At 36.7% G+C, this 19656-nt stretch overlaps 1 protein-coding gene across 1 annotated transcript in view; it reads left to right on the forward strand.

Moving 5' to 3' along the window:
* LOC140138721 (sialidase-3-like) overlaps positions 1–19656 on the forward strand; it is a 35731-nt gene that overhangs the window by 13379 nt on the left and 2696 nt on the right. Inside the window, exons 3-9 of the mRNA XM_072160475.1 lie at positions 1067–1118; positions 4659–4829; positions 6263–6398; positions 8646–8736; positions 10675–10761; positions 11661–11794; positions 13663–13911. Of these exons, the coding sequence (XP_072016576.1) occupies positions 1067–1118; positions 4659–4829; positions 6263–6398; positions 8646–8736; positions 10675–10761; positions 11661–11794; positions 13663–13911 (920 nt within the window). The remainder of the gene's footprint in view (positions 1–1066; positions 1119–4658; positions 4830–6262; positions 6399–8645; positions 8737–10674; positions 10762–11660; positions 11795–13662; positions 13912–19656) is intronic.

Consider the following 19656-nt stretch of genomic DNA (forward strand, 5'->3'; position numbering starts at 1 on the left):
GTTTATTCTCTAATTTGAAACAAAAATGTAACAATGTCCTATCAAATAATACCTCCAGTGGTGGTACTCCACTTAAGGGTAGACAAGGAACTGTTGGTCGAAACAGAAAAAAAATATCGATTTTCATTATGTAAATCAATATATTATTGAAAAATAACTCTTTGATGTTTTGCAAAAGTTCATTCTACAAACCATATACTTTCAAACCTTGCTTGATTTATCGTTGTTAATGAGATATGTACGTTTATGTAAGTGTTGCAGGTGTTTCAGCCCTCCTACAACATAACTCAAGAACCACAGGACCTACAAAAGTATATCTGTGATAATTGAATTCTTCTACACACTCGCTATGAAATGAGCAATGAGATTTTTGCTAAAGCTGACTATTCGCAAGATGCTGTGAAATTCCAAATCGCAACACTTTAAAATAGTGTCAAACCTTAAGGGTATACGATGTATTGTTGGTCGAAGCAGCAAAAAAAGTAGTTCACAGCATCTTGCGAATGGTAGTGAGCTTTAGCAAAATTGCATTGCTCATTTCATAGCGAGCGTGTAGAAGAATTCAAATATCACAGATATACTTTTGTAGGTCTTGTGGTTCTTGAGTTATGTTGTAAAGAGGGCTGAAACAACAACACTTATGTAAAACGTACATTACTCATTAACATTAACAACAATAAATTAACCAAGTTTTCAAAGTATATGATTTGTAGAATGAACTTTTGCAAAAGTGTTATTTTTCAATTCAGATGATGAAAATGCTTTGACCAATAATACATGTACCTCGTATACTCTTAATACCATTTGTTGATACCATCAAATGGGGGCATTGGATGTTATTTGGGTAATGAGAAAATATAATCTTTCTGATGATATCAAAATCTCAGTTTTAAGGATGTAAAGAGGGTGATGAGGTTGTCGATCAGGTCATGCAATATTCTATTTTTCAATTCTGTGTTTAATACAATAAATTATAGATAAAAGAAATGTGTGTGTTTTTAATGCAAATACAACATTCTGTCAGGTCATATTTCATTCATTGCACTGTGTATTCTTTCTATTGTAGTAGTATTTTATCAAGATATGAATGTCAACACCACACTCTACAATACATCAAGGTAAGGAAGTGAAAGTTAAAATAATCACAATCATAGACTCTATCATGTCTATTAAATCTCTTTACACGGGTGTCAACTGTAGACGACAAGTTTCAAATTTTGTTTTAAAAATTTAAAAGTTTTCCGAAATGTAAACTGTCATGACCATATTTAGAATCAACATGAAAAATGCATTCACATATCGCAAACTTTTATGTTGAAGCCTATATGGCTAGCACACAGACCATTAATATTTAAACGACTAAAAGCAACTCAAGTCAAGTCAATTACCAGATTACAGGCACCCAGTCATGTACAGTATCCTTGACCACTGAGACCACTGAGCTCAGCATGATATGTTTGGATGCTTGTGAGTCCATTGACACATGTTGATAACAGATCTAATGTTGTAGAATCAAAATCTTCATCATATGGAACGTTACCTTACCTTACCTATCCTCTTCGGGCCCTGTGGCCCATAAGGCTGCAAGTCTCCTCCTCCAGCTGTCCCTTTCTCTAGCTACTGGCTTGGCTTCGCTCCATGACCTCCACCCTAATTTCTTCCTTTCTTTTTCCACTGTCCGCCTCCATGTTGTCTTAGGGCGACCAACTTTCCTTCTGCCTTCTGGAGCCCAGGAAAGTGCTGTCATGCAGTGGCTATTATCTTCCATCCTTAGCACATGGCCAATCCATTTCCACCTCCTTCTTTTTACTTCTTCACTTGTCCTGTTCATTTTGGTTTTCTTTAGTAAGTCATTGTTTGAAATGACATATGGCCATCTAATTTTCAGTATTCTCCTGAGACATTTGAATTGAAAAGTGTCCAACTTCCTGTTATCACTATCATTGATCTTCCAGGTTTCACAGCCATATAATAATACTGACATTACCAGAGATTTGAACAGCTTCAGTTTGGTTCCTAAAGTGAGTTTGCTTGCATTCCAGATTTGTTTGAGCTTCATGAATGATCCCATTGCCTTGCAAATTCTGTTCCTCATGTCTTCTCCCCTCCACCTTGGTTGCTGACATTTGCACCTAGGTATGTATACTTTTCTACCTCGTTTAGTTGCTGGCCTGCTAAGACTATCCTGGTGTTGGATTTGCTGTTTATTCTAAGCACTTCAGTTTTCTTGGTATTAATTTTTAAACCAGTTCTTGCTGCAAATTCACATAGCTTTGTTGCCTTATCCTGCATGTGTTGAATGGTAGATGATAGAAGAGCTATATCATCCGCAAAGTCCAAATCCTCTAATTTTGTCATAAATTTCCATCTGATTCCTGTGTTATTTCCCTCTGTTGCATGTTTCATAATCCAATCAACCACAATCAAGAAAATAAAGCCAGACATTACATCTCCTTGCTTCACACCGGTTTTCACCTTAAACCATTCTGACTCCTCCCCTTCATCTAATACTGCGCACTCGCTATCTTCATACAAGATCTGGACCATTCTTATTATCTTTGATGGAATTCCATAGCTAGCCATAATTTTCCACAGGCTTTCTCGGTGTACGGAGTTAAACGCTTTTTCAAAGTCCACAAACGTAATGTATAAGGTTGACTGCCACTCTACGACTTGCTCAATAATATTCCGCAAAACAAAAATCTGCTCCACTGTACTTTTTCCACTTCTAAATCCAGCCTGTTCATCTCTCAACTTGTTGTCTACTCCATCTCTAATTCTATCAATAAGTACTCTTCCAAATACTTTACTTGGGACAGAAGTCAACGTAATGCCTCGCCAATTTCCACATTCTGTGAGATCCCCTTTCTTCGGTAACTTGACTATGAGCCCCTGCTTCCATGTTTTGGGTACTTCTTCTTTATCCCAGATTGTGTTAAAAAGGCCTGCGAGCCAGTCTACAGTTGTGTCTATGTCTACTTTCAACAATTCAGCCGTAATTTCATCTTTGCCACCTGATTTTCCGTTTTTCATCTTTCTAATTGCTGCTCTAATTTCTGCTTTTGAGATGTGTTGATCACTTATGTCCTCGATTACCGTTTCATGTTCGTTTAACTCCTCTGATACTGGGTTGGTTGGTAGTGGTCTATTTAAAACTTCTTCAAAATGTTCTCGCCATCTTGTTCTCCTTGCTGATTGTTCTGTTAATATGTTCCCAGATTTGTCCTTTACAGCGTTGCTTGTTCTGCTTTTATCATTGCTTAAAGTCTTTGTAATGTCATACAATTCCTTCATTCGCCCATTTCCTGCTGCTTGTTCTGCCCGAGCTGCGAGATCATCAGCCCATTCCCGCTTGTCCCTTCTCATACTTTTCTTGACTTCCTTGTCTTTGCTCCGGTATTCAACTTTTAAGTTCTGTTTGATTCTGCTTGACTTTGTCTGTTCAATGTCACTCTTCAGCTTTATCCTCTCCTCTACTAAATCCCATGATTCCTTGCTGATCCATGGTTTCTGGCCCTTCTTTTTGTACCCGAGAACCTTCTGTGCAGTTTCTTTGTAAGCATTCTCAAAATGTTGCCACTTCTTCTCTACACTCTCTTCTACATCCTCATAATCTTGGAGTACATCAAATCTATTTTTAAGTTCAATTTTGAATTTTGATCTGATGGTAGTTTGTTGGAGTTTGGTTGTATCAAATTTCCTTCTTGTTACTTTTGGTTGTTGCTTTCTTTTCAACTTAATCTTGAGTTTGGTACGAACTAGTTGATGATCGCTGTATATATCACCTCCCCGCATGGCCCATTGAAGTCAAAGTAATTATCTATCCTATCCTGTGTCGTTTTATGGATAAAAATGACTCAAAACGTTATTGATGAAATAATTGCTATCTTAAACATCAGTTTTGTCTTTTCAACGGGGAAAATCCTATGCAAAATAAAGTTTTTAGGGCCTAGCTATAACCCGATGCAAAATCAAGTTTTTAGGGCATATCTATAATATGGGCATACTTTATCTGTGCAATAATTTTTATACTGTTTCTGATATTCATAGTTACTGGAAAAGAGCTGGTTCTCAGGGAAATTTGGTCCTATATCTTTGTCGCAACACATCTGACAGTACACATTTTAATAAAAAACAAATTCAAATCTTTTCTCAATCTGTTGCAAAATGTCTGAATGATGATCTAAGCATTAATACATGTTTTGAGATGGTCTTTCATCAACAATATAGGTAACAGCCATGCAAATGAAAGTTTCGACAATAATGAAATTTTCCAAAATAATGAATAATGAAATCATGACCTCATATTTCACTGAAAAAATGTGACGAGAAACTAATCATTTCATTTCATTAGCCTAATCTTGTTGCCGATACGCCTTATTTCACTTATCCTATGGTGATATCAGCATGTTTCTGTGATTAATTATTCTTGAGGTCTATTTAGATATTCTTTATAGCATTACGATGAATTTAATGAAGCCCCCGTATGTAGCATCATGTGTGACTGCAGCAAGTTTCTGCTTCAAATGCGCTACTAGCTCTGCGTTATAACACAAAGTACACATTTTGCTGTCCACACACTTTTATTTGCTCTAGTATAGAATTTTCCAGGGCTTGCCTACACTATCAACATTCTTTTTTCTTTCCTTTTTTTTCAGAATACCTGCTCTTGTCCACCATCATGACATGTTCTTTGCCTTTGCTGAAGGCCGTAAAGAAACCTTTGAAGACATTGGGGCAATGGATATTATCTTACGACGTGGAAAAACAAAAGACTGGAAAGTTGCGTGGGGGCCAGTGCAAATTGTAGCAAGTCAGACCGGGTACAGGTAAAGAAAATAAAGGATTGGAATTTATATATTGACAGCCTTGAGCACACAGAAGCTAACAACATTAGCTGCCTGATACACAAATGGTTAAAGCCATATTGTAACATTTCTTGCGGAGGAGCCCTCAATATTTTTCAAAATTTTGTTTTACACGATTATAATGTACTTTAGTAAACTAACCTACCCTGCAAAAATCAAGACTTTAGGTGCTGTAGTTTTGTCAAAATCCGAGATTTTGAATAAAATACATGAACCGTCGTGATGTTCATAACACAGTACGTACATGGCGTGTGGAACGGTCATACACACATCAAAGGATCGGACCATAGCACGACCGACGGAGTGACACCCATTGGATAAATTCCAATATTCTTTGTTTTATCTCAGTTGTTCGACTCTGTACCTGACAGTAAAGGCTAACATTTTATGGAAAGAATACTAATTTAAGGGTAGTAGTTGATACTCCAGACAGATGCATGTAATTAACCTTTGCTCCAACCCAAACAGTCAATATGACAGCTTTGCAAAGCTGAATTAATGTGGTTTTGCAAGTAAGTTTGCAAGTTTTCCCTGAGTTGATGTAAAATTAAATTTTTAAGTAGAGTGACATGTATGCTATAATTTTCAGGAGGTGAATGTTTTTTTGATATTATCCAGAAATGAATTCCAAAAACAGTCTATAATACCGAATTTATTAATTCGTGGATGCTAGCACTGGTAGCATCCATTACTGCTTGTAGACTAGACAGGAAGTATGGAAAGGTGACCTCAACACTGTGGGTGGTCTTCTGTGCTTTTTATAAAGCAAAGAGAACATGCCTTAACTACAAGGTATCTTTGCTTTGCTTTTTACGGTCCCCTGAGATCTCTTTTCTTTGCTTTTACAGGCCCATAGTAAAGTGTGTTTGCTTTACTTTTTACGGGCCCCCTTGGACCTCGGACGGCCCGAGGTAATGCACCCCTTATCCCCTGTTTGCAGGCAAACAATATGCATCTTGGTGGAAACAAAAGATATCTTAATAATAATATTTAAGAGAAGTTGAGAGTCAATTTGTCGATGCGCTATTCCGCTATTCCAATTGAAATCTGTACACCCTGTATGAAAGCCATGACCTTAGTCTCTATCAGGGGGTGTATGTTAATTCAAATGGAATCACCCACGATAACCCCATATTAAATACATACTCCCTGTGTGAAATATTAAAGTTGTGACTTCTATTATAGAGGGTGTATGGATTTCAACTGGAATATAGCCGAATGTTAGAAACATGAGAATATATAAGACATTTGATCAAAAATAACACCCAAAAAGCGAAGCACAAGTCATTCTATTCTTACACTTCCCACAATGCATTTCTTCCCTATACTGATTTGCTATTCAGTGCAACATGCATGGGTCGATTACATTTGCATATTACTTTTATTTAACACAGATGTATGGATCCAGTTCCAATTGTAGACACAGAAATGGACATGATCTTATTGCTTTATAACACACATAGATCTAATGTTGAAATATGGGATGAACTAGCCGATGAAACAGTCACTGCCGGGCTTAAGGTTATAAAGGTAAGCCACTTTGGTAGATGTATCTCATATAAACAGTAATTATTATTACATATTAGTTACATATTAGTCCAGTTCCAATAATATACATGGTAGTGGACATGATCCTACTGGTTTATAATGTACCCGGGAAATGTACATCCGTCCCATGTTAGTTTATGGGATGAGCTTAGCGATAAAACATTCACTACCAAGCTGATGGCTATAAAGGTAAGCCAGTTTGGTAGATGTATCTCATAATTTTTACCATATTTGGATGCATAGAATGATGAATCCGGTTCCAATATATAGTAGACACGGTATATGACATGACATTGATCTCCTACACAGGGGGTGTAGATTTTAAATAGAGGAACCCATTCAGGTAATCCCATTTGAAATTCACACTGTGTGGAAGATTATGGTCATATGGAGTGTATGGCTTTCAAATGGAATATCTCAATGTAATCGTGTTACTGAGGGCGGATCGTTTTGTGAAGCGTACAAATCAAAATTGCTTCTCTATAATTATCACCGTATGTCATGTAAATGCAAAGGCACAAAACTACACAATTAGTTGTTAGACAAGGGCAATACATGTAGAACAATGTACTCTAATGAATATGCTAGAATCCGGTGTATCCTTGATGTAAGCAGCTTATACGGTTGGTCAATAAGTCCTCGCAACTATATACTATATATCTCCGCTCAATCATGACTTTTACTTATCATAAATACAAGTTTGTTCCTTTGTCTTTCAAAACACACGACAGTTTCTATTAGAGTACCTTGAATTACATAACCTCATTTGCATAAAGTCACTGCTATATATGCACTGACAATTGCAACATTATTTGAAAATAAATGGGAAATTTGAATTGTAGTTAAGGAACGTGTTATAAAAAGAAGCAGAAGTAAATACCAAAACAGTTTACAAGCCCTATTTTTGGTCTGAGGTAATCTTAATATATTCACTTGATAATTGTGAGAGAGGAAATGTATCCATTAACAGATGAAGAAAGGGCTCGTCTTTGAAATGCATCAAAATAGGCCTTAACGACAACCAAAAATGGTGTGAAAATCATGAGGGACGAGCACTCAAGGTAAACACAATAATCAAAATTATCTCCAAAATGAAACAAAAACAAATAATGATTATTGGTATGGTGTAAGAGGTCATATTCAGGACAATAGAAATTGTTACAATAAAAATATAAATATGCGCATGCATTGCTGGTATATATGATTAAAAGTGCCAAAAATCTATGAAAAAAGGAAAATGTCATCAAGCGCTAAAAATATGACTCAACGCAATATTGCGGGACAGTAACAGTGTTAGTGATTTACTATACTGAGTCTCATGATAAAATTAAACGAACCTTTTGAAATTCACAATTCGTATTCAATCTAGAGCCTCTCTATGGTGTGCTACTTTGATTACAAAAACATGACATTTTGAAAACAAATGGTTCATTAATAGAGAAATGGTTGTGATTTCCCCACCGAAAGATCCATTTTTAATAATAAGTAGTTACCCAATCGAATCAGGTACCATTGGTTAAATTTTGTCGTTGATGAATCTTGCTATCTCTTATTACGTGAAGGACCAATGGCTGACAAAGCCTACTCAAAAATGGAGATATTCAACATGATCCCTGATCTTTAATAAAAATGGTATAGGTCCAAAAGAGTATAGCATTACCCCAATGTTATCAGTTTACAAAATTGGAAAACGGTGCCAGATTCCATAATTTTATTCTCGAGATATTTGGAATTATATAACTACACCTCAATTTTGCTCGCTATTTTCTTCACTACTTTTCACCATAAATTATGCAGTGTCCATAGGTTACTGTGTTTATGCTAATGTAATTACGTCATCAAGTATGCAACCTCGCTATTACACATTTATTTTGAAAGACAAAGGTACAAACTTGTATTTGTGACACAATCTGGTCCATGGCGGCAAATTTGAAACTGAGATAAAGGTAAAAATATGGAGTAAAAAAACAAGAAAATACACAAGAAAATAGACATCGAAAAACTTCATAACATTAGAATTAAGTAAATGATAGCCTATTATATATAAGGTAATAATTACAGAAGATACAATCCATGACGATGTGAAATTAATAATTTGGATGAAAAGTTCGAATCCGCGGATATCTTTTCTGTGATTATATTCTCTCTAAATCTACAAAGAATGCACTCTGTTAGCCCATAAACATGATAAATGATTTTAGTATGTATTTCTGTTACTCTTTATTAAAGAGTTTTGATTTAGGTTTAACTTGGACAGAACCACAGGATTTGAATTATGCAATAGAACTCATCAGGCCAAGGGCATACCTATATGGTCCAGGTACAGTATAGCTTTATTGAATACAACTCATCAAAGCCAAGGCCATCACTCTATGCTCCAGGTACAGTATAGCAGTATTTAATCATAAAGCAATACAACTCATCAAGCCAAGGCCATCACTTTATGCTCCAGGTACAGTATAGCTTTATTGAATCATGAAGCAGTACAACTCATCAAGCCAAGGATACTATCCTCCAGGTACAGTAAATCCTTATTGAATCATGAAGCAATATAGACTTCTCCGTAGTCCACTTGCCCCACTCTGGCTATTTACATTTAAAGGCATACATTGGAATGTCATCTTTCCCTGGGTAAGATCTGATACCAGGCCAGCCCATGGCCAGAGGGTAAAATGAGTAGGTTTATTTCACCTTGAAGGCAAGGTTAGTCTTGCAAATATGGGCTAACTTTCCCCTAGGCCTTCCAATATGCCATATACAGTAGGACTACAACTTGTATCTACTGGTCAGTTCATACTCCTATTTCCACATCTGTTATTCCAATGTATGCCTTTAAGCATAAAACTCAGATTTGTATTAAATATGTGTCCAATTTATAGATTTCATATCTGATCTTTTCAGTCACCGTACTCCCTCTGTTTGTTAGCGTCCTACATGTAAGTGGACTACTTACTTTGGATTGCGGTTAACACCCGGGTTAACATGCTTAACACGGTTGTCTATGGATGTGAATGTATATAGCATTAACATCTGTCTGCAGATATATATAAGCATACATATACTTTACTTTTACTCTCACTAATAATATAAACTTTTTATGACCATTTACTAGTATTGAAAACTTTAATTGTAAAAACATCAGTATAATATCGAGTTCAACAAAATGTGTTCATCATGATTATTAAATAACATATTTTTATTTATCAAAATTCGACTATGGTATAGTCTAGAAGCAATGCAACTCATCGAGCCAAGGCCAACGTTCTATGCTCCAGGTACAGTATATCTTTATTGAATCATTGAGCAATACAAGACCGTCACTTTATGCTCCAGGTACAGTATAGCTTTATTGAATCATGAAGCAATACAACTCATCAAGCCAAGTCCATCACTTTATGCTCCAGGTACAGTATAGCTTTATTGAATCATGAAGCTATACAGCTCATCAAGCCAAGGCTATCACTCTATGCTCCAGGTACAGTATAGCTTTATTGAATCATGAAGCAATACAACACATCAAGCCAAGGCCATCACTTTATGCTCCAGGTACAGTATAGCTTTATTGAATCATAAAACAATACAACTCATCAAGCCAAGGCCATCACTCTATGCTCCAGGTACAGTATAGCTTTATTGAATCATAAAGCAATACAACTCATCAAGCCAAGGTCATCACTTTATGCTCCAGGTATAGTATAGCTTTATTGAATCATGAAGCAATACAACTCATCAAGCCAAGGCCATCACTTTATGCTCCAGGTATAGTATAGCTTTATTGAATCATGAAGCAATCCAACTCAACAAGCCAAGGACATCGCTCTATCACTCCATCAATACAACCCTAATTTGCCATTTACACATTTGTTGCATGAAATAACAAAATTTTTTGCTCAAAAGACTATTGAAAATGTATCTTCCGTTCAGTGTTTTAATTCGCATTTATTACGCAATCAACAAGTACGCGGTGGTGATTGCGCGTGATTGTTTGTGCGTTAAGAAACGATACGGTTATTTGTTTTTGAGTTTAGAACAATTACGTAATTTGCAGTCAATTGTGAGATAAGATTGGCCTCCAAATGCGATCGCGATTTTACAAATAATAAAATTTCATTGGATCACATTGGATTACAAAGGATATTCATGATGTTATGAATTAGTCCCTGAGTTGTTTGGTTTATGGAAAGATTGTAGTGGTCAGTGACAATCTGTAAAGTGTTCACACTATTACTCACCAAGTTGTTTTTCTTCTTCTTTGTAGCTCCTGGGCATGCCATTCAGATGAAATCAGGCAGACTCATAGTGCCCGGTAGATTTTGGTCAAAAGTGACTGACTCAGATCAAATAGGTATGCAGCAGAATCAGAGGGTGTGTAGAGGGGGGAGAGCAAAAACATCAAATTGAGTTTATATGCTTTTCTATGGGGTTGACCCATAATTCTCATGTCAAAGGGGGCTAAAATTTTTGAGATCTCAAAAGGAGGGCCCGAAAAATTTTCGCGATGAATTTTTTTTGCATCAGGCCCCCCTAACAAGTGTTTGTGAACGGTCCCTAAGAAGTAGAATCAGACGGTATGCAGAGAGGGGGACAAAACAGCAAATATAGGCATTAGAAGTAGGTAAAGTTCGATAGCCAAAGGTTACCAGTTCCAAGGCCACAGTGCTTAATCTGCAAAAACAACATGGATCAATGGGAATACAAAAGGTGCACTACAGCTTCGCCACACAGTTTCTGCAATTTTGCCACACAGCATGCATGATGGGTTTAATGCTAAATTGGTTGAACTTTGTCCGGTTTCCTTGTACGTTGCATGTACCGGTCAGAAGTTTTGCTTTTATTGATACCCTGTAGACATCCCTCTGATTTGGTTCATCTGTTTCCCATGTTGGGTGTGTCTAGCTAATAGAACATGTTACAGGTGAAGACTTTGTGTTTTAGTCAGGCTTAGTACTCAGATTTAAACCAAAATGATAGAGCACAAAATATTAAGGGCCCATCCCTCATTCAATGGGATCACTGTGACTGCAGTAAGCCGCATCTTGGCTGGGGAAGGATGTGCATTGGTGCATAGGTATGGGCCCTAAAGAGATATTTTCTAACAAGAAAGCTACTACATGAATGTACATAATTATTCTTCCCTACTTTTTTCCCTGTTCAACATGTTGATAATTCATTAATGTGCTGCCATTTTCCATTTTAATTGAGCCAACACCCATTTCTCCCTATCATAATATGTACACCTTGCAGAATTTAAAAATGGAACATTCCCTCAATCCAATGTGATATACAGTGATGATCACGGTGACACATGGCATCCAGGAGGCAGCCTTGGCTATAGGGAAGATACAAATGGCATTGCAATATTTAGTGGTGAAGCAACGGTAAGTTATTACAGGTTGTGATATGGAAACTGAAAATCACACTGAAACTGCACAGTATTTTAATACTACAATAGATAATACCATTGGAATAGCACTGCAAAAAGGCGTCTTTTGTTATGTCTAATCACACTGAGAAATCAACCGCAAATCTTCTGAAAATGAGTGGTCATTCATTAATCCCACTGAAATGGTCCACGCTGAAATGCATTGGACCATGCTATTGTTATGAAAAATAATCTCTGGACAATAGCTACGCTAAAAATAACTAGAGTAAAGTTGAAAATGGTTTTCAGTGTCAAAATTTCACTGTTAATTCACAGGGGGCTACTCGGTATACAGACCGCAAAAGAATTAAGGTGAATCCTCAACAAAGACAAAATAGTCAAAATTAAAACCAGCAACCATTACCTGTACCCTTAAGCTCTGATTTAAGACCTCATTTGTTGAAGTTAGTTGAGAATTAAAGAAACGGTGATCTAAAAACCAAGGAAGGAACCCAGGAAGGAAGATGCACTTTGTTGTTCTAATCAATAAAAAGCATGCCGCTAATCATCTTTTTCCTGAACACGTTCTGCAAGGAATACACAAAGAATGCAGTTTCCTGAGAATGTTGGATCATTGTGTCTGATTTTAACAAATGAGGTCTTAAATCGGAGCTAAAGGGTACATGCATTGACTGCTGAAATTAATTTTGACATATTTTCCTTTGTGGTCTGTACTTTCCACTACAGGTGATAAGACCCCTTTCTTCAAACTTCTTATACATTCCGGAGACCTGACGCCAAGCTCTTTTTCCATTTCATTCCCGACATACATGTGACACCCATGAAGATCGTGAAGACTTTTGGCTAAATTTTCTTTTAAAAAATAAAATACCCAAAATTAGCCTTAATTGAGCTCCAAACACTTATTTCTGGCATTGAAAATTACCCCCATTTTAGTTCTGGAGACCCGGTTTTATGTCTTCAAAATTTGGTCCTGACACTGGTCTGGGCGGTACTTACATGACAAAAAGTGATTTGAATACCACCCAAAAAGTTTTTGCATACATGTATTTGCATGATTTTCTTTTTAATTGGTCCAAAAATGATGATGTGCTTGCTGTTCTCTATAATGATATTTATCTTCTTATGTTCATACGTAGCGGTAAACATAACAATTAAGAAAGCAAACTTATACTTCTACGCTACTCTAATGTGGTACACTCACCAGAGCGCTTACATCGCAAGCACTCCGGTGAGTGTACCAAACTTGTTACTTGAGCACGGTTGTTTGATGGGATCATTTATTAGTTTTTCAAACAAAACATCATGCACAACCAAATTTTAGGCTTAAACAGCTTAATGTGATATCATGCTAATGTATACAAATGCTTTTGAGTCATTCTCAACTTTAATTTCCCATTTGTTACAAAATTATTAACTTTTATATCATTTTTAAAACCTTTTTCGGATATAAAATGTATCTATTAATGACAAAATTGGTGGCGCTATTTAATAACTGGAAATTATTCTTTCAAGCTTTTAATACAAGTAATTCCATTTATTGTTTCATAAAATATGTTTATAACATTTCCTTGTTGCTTGTTTTACCTATTCCAGCTGTTTTAATAGCAGTATTAATCACCTACCCCTTGCAAATAAAGAAATATGATTTAGGATAAATAGCGCCATCTATAGTTTGTATTTAGTTAATAATGAAGCCAATTTTATATACATCAAACAACCGTGTGAGTAGCGTAGAAGCATAAGTTTGCGTTCCCTATCCACACTGTTCCTTTCCGTGAACTTCCATTTAGCCTTAGCCTTAGGTATATGTGTATGTCATACCTCGATCGTACAATGAACATGCTTTTTCCCTTCAAACAGGCAGTAGAGCTTGACAATGAACTCTGTATAAATGCAAGGACACTGCATCCAGATCAGCCTCGCCTTTTGGCATTCAGTAAAGACGAGGGCGCAAGTTTCGGTACACCTAAGTTGGCGTGGTCACTAATAGAACCTGGATATAAAAGACGCGATGACCCGGTCTTTGCGGGTAATTATACCAACACTCTGCAGGAGCCATTCTTATTGGAAGATAATGCAACAAGAGCATCCGGTGTTGGTGGATGTCAGGTGTGTATTATAATATTTACTTGCTGTTTGTATCTCTGCACTGGGAGGATATTTTTATTGCAGTTTTATTTTGTTCACGCCAGTGAACGTTAATACCACTTGCACCCACATCTCATATGCACAGTTTTCCCTTACATACCCTGTGTCTGGAATAGCTATTGTAACCCACCAACTCTGTGGTTAAGAGGCTAGGAAATAATTCCTAATAGCTCATACCCTCGTTTGTGTGCCTTTATCTAATCCTGCTACCCATGTCAATTACTATATAGCACATTTAATCCTGAGTGAGACTGCTCATGTGTAGGAATTTTTTAGCCTTTTTATTAAACATGTTTGCAATTGGCTTACAGTCATCACATGCTGATAATACACATAACTGATTGGTCAGTATAATTAGCTATAATTGATTTACTTAGTGATTAGGCATATCTCTATAGAAACCTATTCATAGGCGATTTACTTCAGAAAATAACTACACTACACAAAATTAAGTCCATTCTCTATAGTTAATTGAATGTTTATTGACTTTTGTAATAACCAAGCAATGTGTGTATAAACATATCCAATGTATATTATCTTTTACAAACTAATTAAATTGGTGTTCATTAAGCTGGGATATGAGACAAATATCTGTGACAAAATCTAGCAAGACCACAACGTAGTGTAATTTGTTTACTTTAGAGATCATCAGGTCTAGCATCTGTATAGAAAACTATTCAACAAAATAAATTGACATGCAGTGTTCCTGAAACACATTAGGCGATTTACTTCCAAATAAAATTTCTTTTAAAAAGGAATGAGAATCCAACGGGAAATAGCATCTGATGCATGATGGGCTGATACAATAGACATGTTCATGTAATTTTCTTCGTATAATAGCTTATAATAGCCAAATTTGTTTCCTGCAGGTACCTTAAAAACTTAAATGCAAAATGAGTTTTTCTGAAAATTATTTTCCAGAGTCAAGATGCAAGTATCATTTATACCTCAAATCACTTATTTATTGTCAAATCAGTGCAGAGTAGGGTAGTATATGAATTTTGAAAAGTTAGACCAAAGTAGCTCAAAGTATAGATTTCTCCGTAGTCCACTTGCCCATTTTGCATACTCTGGCTATTACATTTAAGCATAAAACTCTGATTTATATTGATTTGTGTGCAACTGATAGATTTTCACATCTGTATCTGATCTTTTCAGTCACCTCACTCCCTCTGTTGGTTAGCTTCCCAAGTGGACTACTGACTTTGCCTTGCGGTTAAGATTTTTAACACGGGACTCTATGGAGAGTTAGGCTAATTTCTGGCCTAACTAAAATTGGCCATGATGTAATGCATCTTTAAATGGATCTGCCTTGTGAATGGTCGCCCATATCTCGCTATGGTTTAAATCTTCCGGGCCCGCGCCATTACCATTAACTACACCGTACACAACTATCTGTGGTATTTGCGGCGCTTTTGTGTTGACGCGAAAGTTAATCTCTCATCAAACATCTAGCGCGTCTTGTACTATACCATGCTTAGTACTTGTGGTTAATGGACTGATAAACAAGTATGCTTGGCAGTGTGTTTTTAGAGAGCAAAGTCCCGGGGCAAAGTTCTGCTTAAAATTCAAAGTCCTAATCGGATTTTCGTGGTTCGCTATCAATAAACTGGTAGATTCCAAAATCAGAATTGTTCAGTATTAAAGTGAGCCATTATAATTATGCAAGATAATGTTGCATTCAATTACTTTTATTGTCACTAATCATCTGATATTCTTAATTGTTTATGACCATTTTACTATTGAATACTTTAATTTTAATAAACATCAGTATAATTTTGAGTTCAACGAAATGGGTTCATCATGACTAATAATAACATATTTTTAATAAAATTCGACTATGGCATAGTCTACTCAAAGTACTATACACCTGTTCTGTGAACTTTGTCTTTTTAAAGAATTTTTTTTGTTTTACTGAATTTTTTGTTCACTGCTGAAAGCACATCAGACATGTCGAATTGCATTTTGAATACGAGGAATGTTCTGATGATATCAAAAAATTCCCACGCGCTGCTCGGTATACAGACCGCATGATAATTAAGGTACATCCTCAACAAGACAAAATAGTCAAAATTAAAACCAGCAACCATTACATGTACCCTTAAACTCTGATTTAAGACCTCATTTGTTGAACTTGGGAATTTATGCAGAAACAGTGATCTAAAAACTAAATGAGGTCTTAAATCGGCGCTAAAGGTATAAGTATAAGTTTGCTTCTCATTTCCACGCTATTCCTTTGTGTGAACTTCCATTTAACCTTATAGGTAGGGAAGCATCAATGTCATACCTCGATCCCTTCAAACGGGCAGTCGAATTGCATTTTGAATACGAGGAATGTCCTGATGATATCAAATAATTTTGATTCAACAGTCCTTGAATTTAATTGTATAAATAATATGTACTTAAAATGTATGTAGCTGGGATGAAAAACCGTCCATCATATGAAAATTTTCCCGTTTTGTATTGAAGATATCGATTCTTTTCATGAAAACATCAAAGAAATGTTAGACTATGCCATAGTCGATTTTAGATAAATCAAAATATGTTATTAATCATGATGAACGCATTATGTTGAACTCGATATTATACTGATGTTTATATGATTAGTAACAGTTAGAGGTAAATTATGCATAGTCCCATATTATTGAATGCAACATATCTTAATGGTATTTAATTGTAATGGCTGACTTCAATACTGAACAAATCTGATTTTAGAATCTACCAGTTTATTGATCGCGAAAGCCCGTGGAAAAATCGACTATGTACTTTGGATTTTTAGCAGGACTTTGTCCCTAACACATACTGCCAATCATACTTATATTGTATATGTCTTGTTTATCAATCCAATGTAGCAGCACTAACTCTCGTTTCATATTTTCTGTTTCGGGAGCTCTATTGTTCAGAAACGAAAACGCAAGGGATTGTGTGAATTGATCTGTTCCTTGAATTCATTGTTAAGTTTGAAGTACCAATCAGCTTATTTCAATAGAGGTAGATACCTGGTTAATAAACAAGGATGGATAAGACGAGATTATGGGACACCCACTGTGTGTGGAAGACCGGTGTTTTTAGTGGTCTAGCGCCCCTTTCGCTTTAATGTCCTCTAATACCGATAGGCCTTCGATGTTGGTAATCTTTGGGCTTTCTGAATTCATCTGTTTATTGCTAATTTTACCCTGCTACGCAATTGGAAAACTTTAGCAGTTTGCCTATCATCAACATGGACAAATTTAAATAAACTCATCATCTCATCACTCCCCTCCCCCCTCCCCTCCCCTCTCCTCTCCTCTCCTCTCCTCTCCTCTCCTCTCCTCTCCTCTCCTCCTCTCCTCTCTCTCCTCTCCTCTCCTCTCCTCCTCTCCTCAGGCTCCTCTCCTCTCCCGCTCCTCTCCTCTCCTCTCCCCCCCTCTCCTCCCCTCTCCTCCCCTCTCCTCCCCTCTCCTCCCCTCTCCTCCCCTCTCCTCCCCTCTCCTCCCCTCTCCTCCCCTCTCCTCCCCTCTCCTCCCTCTCCTCCCCTCCCTCCCCTCTCCTCCCCTCCCTCCCCTCCTCCTCCCCTCTCCTCCCTCTCCTCCCCTCTCCCCCCTCTCCTCCCCTCTCCTCCCCTCTCCTCCCTCTCCCCTCCTCTCCTCCCCTCCCCTCCCCTCTCCTCTCCCCCCTCTCCTCCCCTCTCCTCCCCTCTCCTCCCCTCCACCAGATCACTCTCTCAAATAATATACATTTAAAATAGATTTGAGTCTGGCAATTCTGCCTGAAGCAATTATCAGATTACCAATTCCAATGAAAGAAATCCTCTTAGTTTCACTTCAACGCACTTCTCTGGTCACTTGTGTGTTACAAATTACCAAGTTTTAAGGTGTATTTGGGACGAAAATAATTCCCCATTTAATCGCTACATAAGCATAATATGCATGACCGATTTTTGCGCGATTGCACGTCGAACAAGTATACGTAATTCTTGGCAACACTGATTACTATTGATTAATTTATATTAATCATGTTAATGTATATTTCGACGCTGGGTTATTTTCAGGAGATACTCCCGCTTAGGCTGGAGTACCTATACACCCAACGCAAGTCAATTGAAGCCGTACACTTTATCGCGAATATACGACCGTAAAATTTAGACACTTCTTTTGTCTAGATTAGCATCAAGCCTCTCATCTCACGTTTTTCATGTCAGAAATTAACATAACTCCCGAAACCGAAACAGAAGTTATCTTCGTTCAACTTTTCTGTAGTCAACAAAAGACTAGAATAAAAGGATTGTTCACACGTACCATGCTAACACTTCAAAATAACAATGAGATCCGAAACCGAAACCGGAAACCGAAACAGAAACAGAAAAGATGAAAGGACCCTAAGCATGGAAGTACAAGACGCGGTAAACACAATGTGAGAGTTTAACTTTCGCCCCAACAGCAAACACAAAGCACTACAGATTCAACCGATAGGGATAGTTGTATGTGTATGAGGATTTTAACCATAACGAGATCTGGGCGCCTAATCATAAGCCAGATCCATTTACAGATACATTACATCATGGCCAATTTTAGTAAGTCAGAAATTTATCAATCTCATCCATAGACAACAGTGCATGTAAACCGCAATCCAAAGTAATTAGTCCACTTGGGAAGCTAACAAATATAGAGGAAGTACGGTGACTGAAAAGATCAATTGTCATGATTGTACACAAACTAATACAAATCAGAGTCTTATGCATGTATTGTAATAGCCAGTGTAGGGCTGTGCACAATTGGCAAGTGGACTACGGAGAAGATTTTAAATCATTTGACATTATTTAGAAGGACGCCCATTTCTCATATTCACAATGCAATTCGATATGTCTGATGTGGTCTCAAGTCCCACAAAAATCCCGGACAAAAATACTGTGCAAACGTTGCTATCCGATTCCTTAAAGGCCCATTCACTGATTTTGCTCATGCGGATGATCTTAAAAAATAATCAAAATTCAGATTTTGGTACCTCTGTCATTGTCATGAATGTGTTAACATAGCCTGCGAGTGGTTTAGCTGAAATCCGCGTATTTAAGACAAAAATAAGTAATTTACATGAATCTGTAATTTATATACTGACAGTATAAATTAGCTAGCTACATGTATTTGAATGGGGCTTCAACTTCGTCAATACTGCTGTTTTCTTCGTTTGTTGCCAAATTTTTCATTTCAAAAATACTAAATGACAATTTGAATGACTTTTCCTTCACTTCTTAGCAATTCATAAACAATTCTAATTTGTTTACACTTGCGTGATATTCATATGCTAAACATATCAAATGTATGTTTGCTCATGCGGATGATCTTAAAAAATAATCAAAATTCAGATTTTGGTACCTCTGTCATTGTCATGAATGTGTTAACATAGCCTGCGAGTGGTTTAGCTGAAATCCGCGTATTTAAGACAAAAATAAGTAATTTACATGAATCTGTAATTTATATACTGACAGTATAAATTAGCTAGCTACATGTATTTGAATGGGGCTTCAACTTCGTCAATACTGCTGTTTTCTTCTTTTTTTGCCAAATTTTTCATTTCAAAAATACTAAATGACATTTTGAATGACTTTTCCTTCACTTCTTAGCAATTCATAAACAATTCTAATTTGTTTACACTTGCGTGATATTCATATGCTAAACATATCAAATGTAAGAATTCTATTGTGAATGTCCAACCACAAAATTCCCAATC

Source organism: Amphiura filiformis, chromosome 18 (assembly GCF_039555335.1).
Source record: "Amphiura filiformis chromosome 18, Afil_fr2py, whole genome shotgun sequence".
Lineage (NCBI taxonomy): Eukaryota > Metazoa > Echinodermata > Ophiuroidea > Amphilepidida > Amphiuridae > Amphiura > Amphiura filiformis.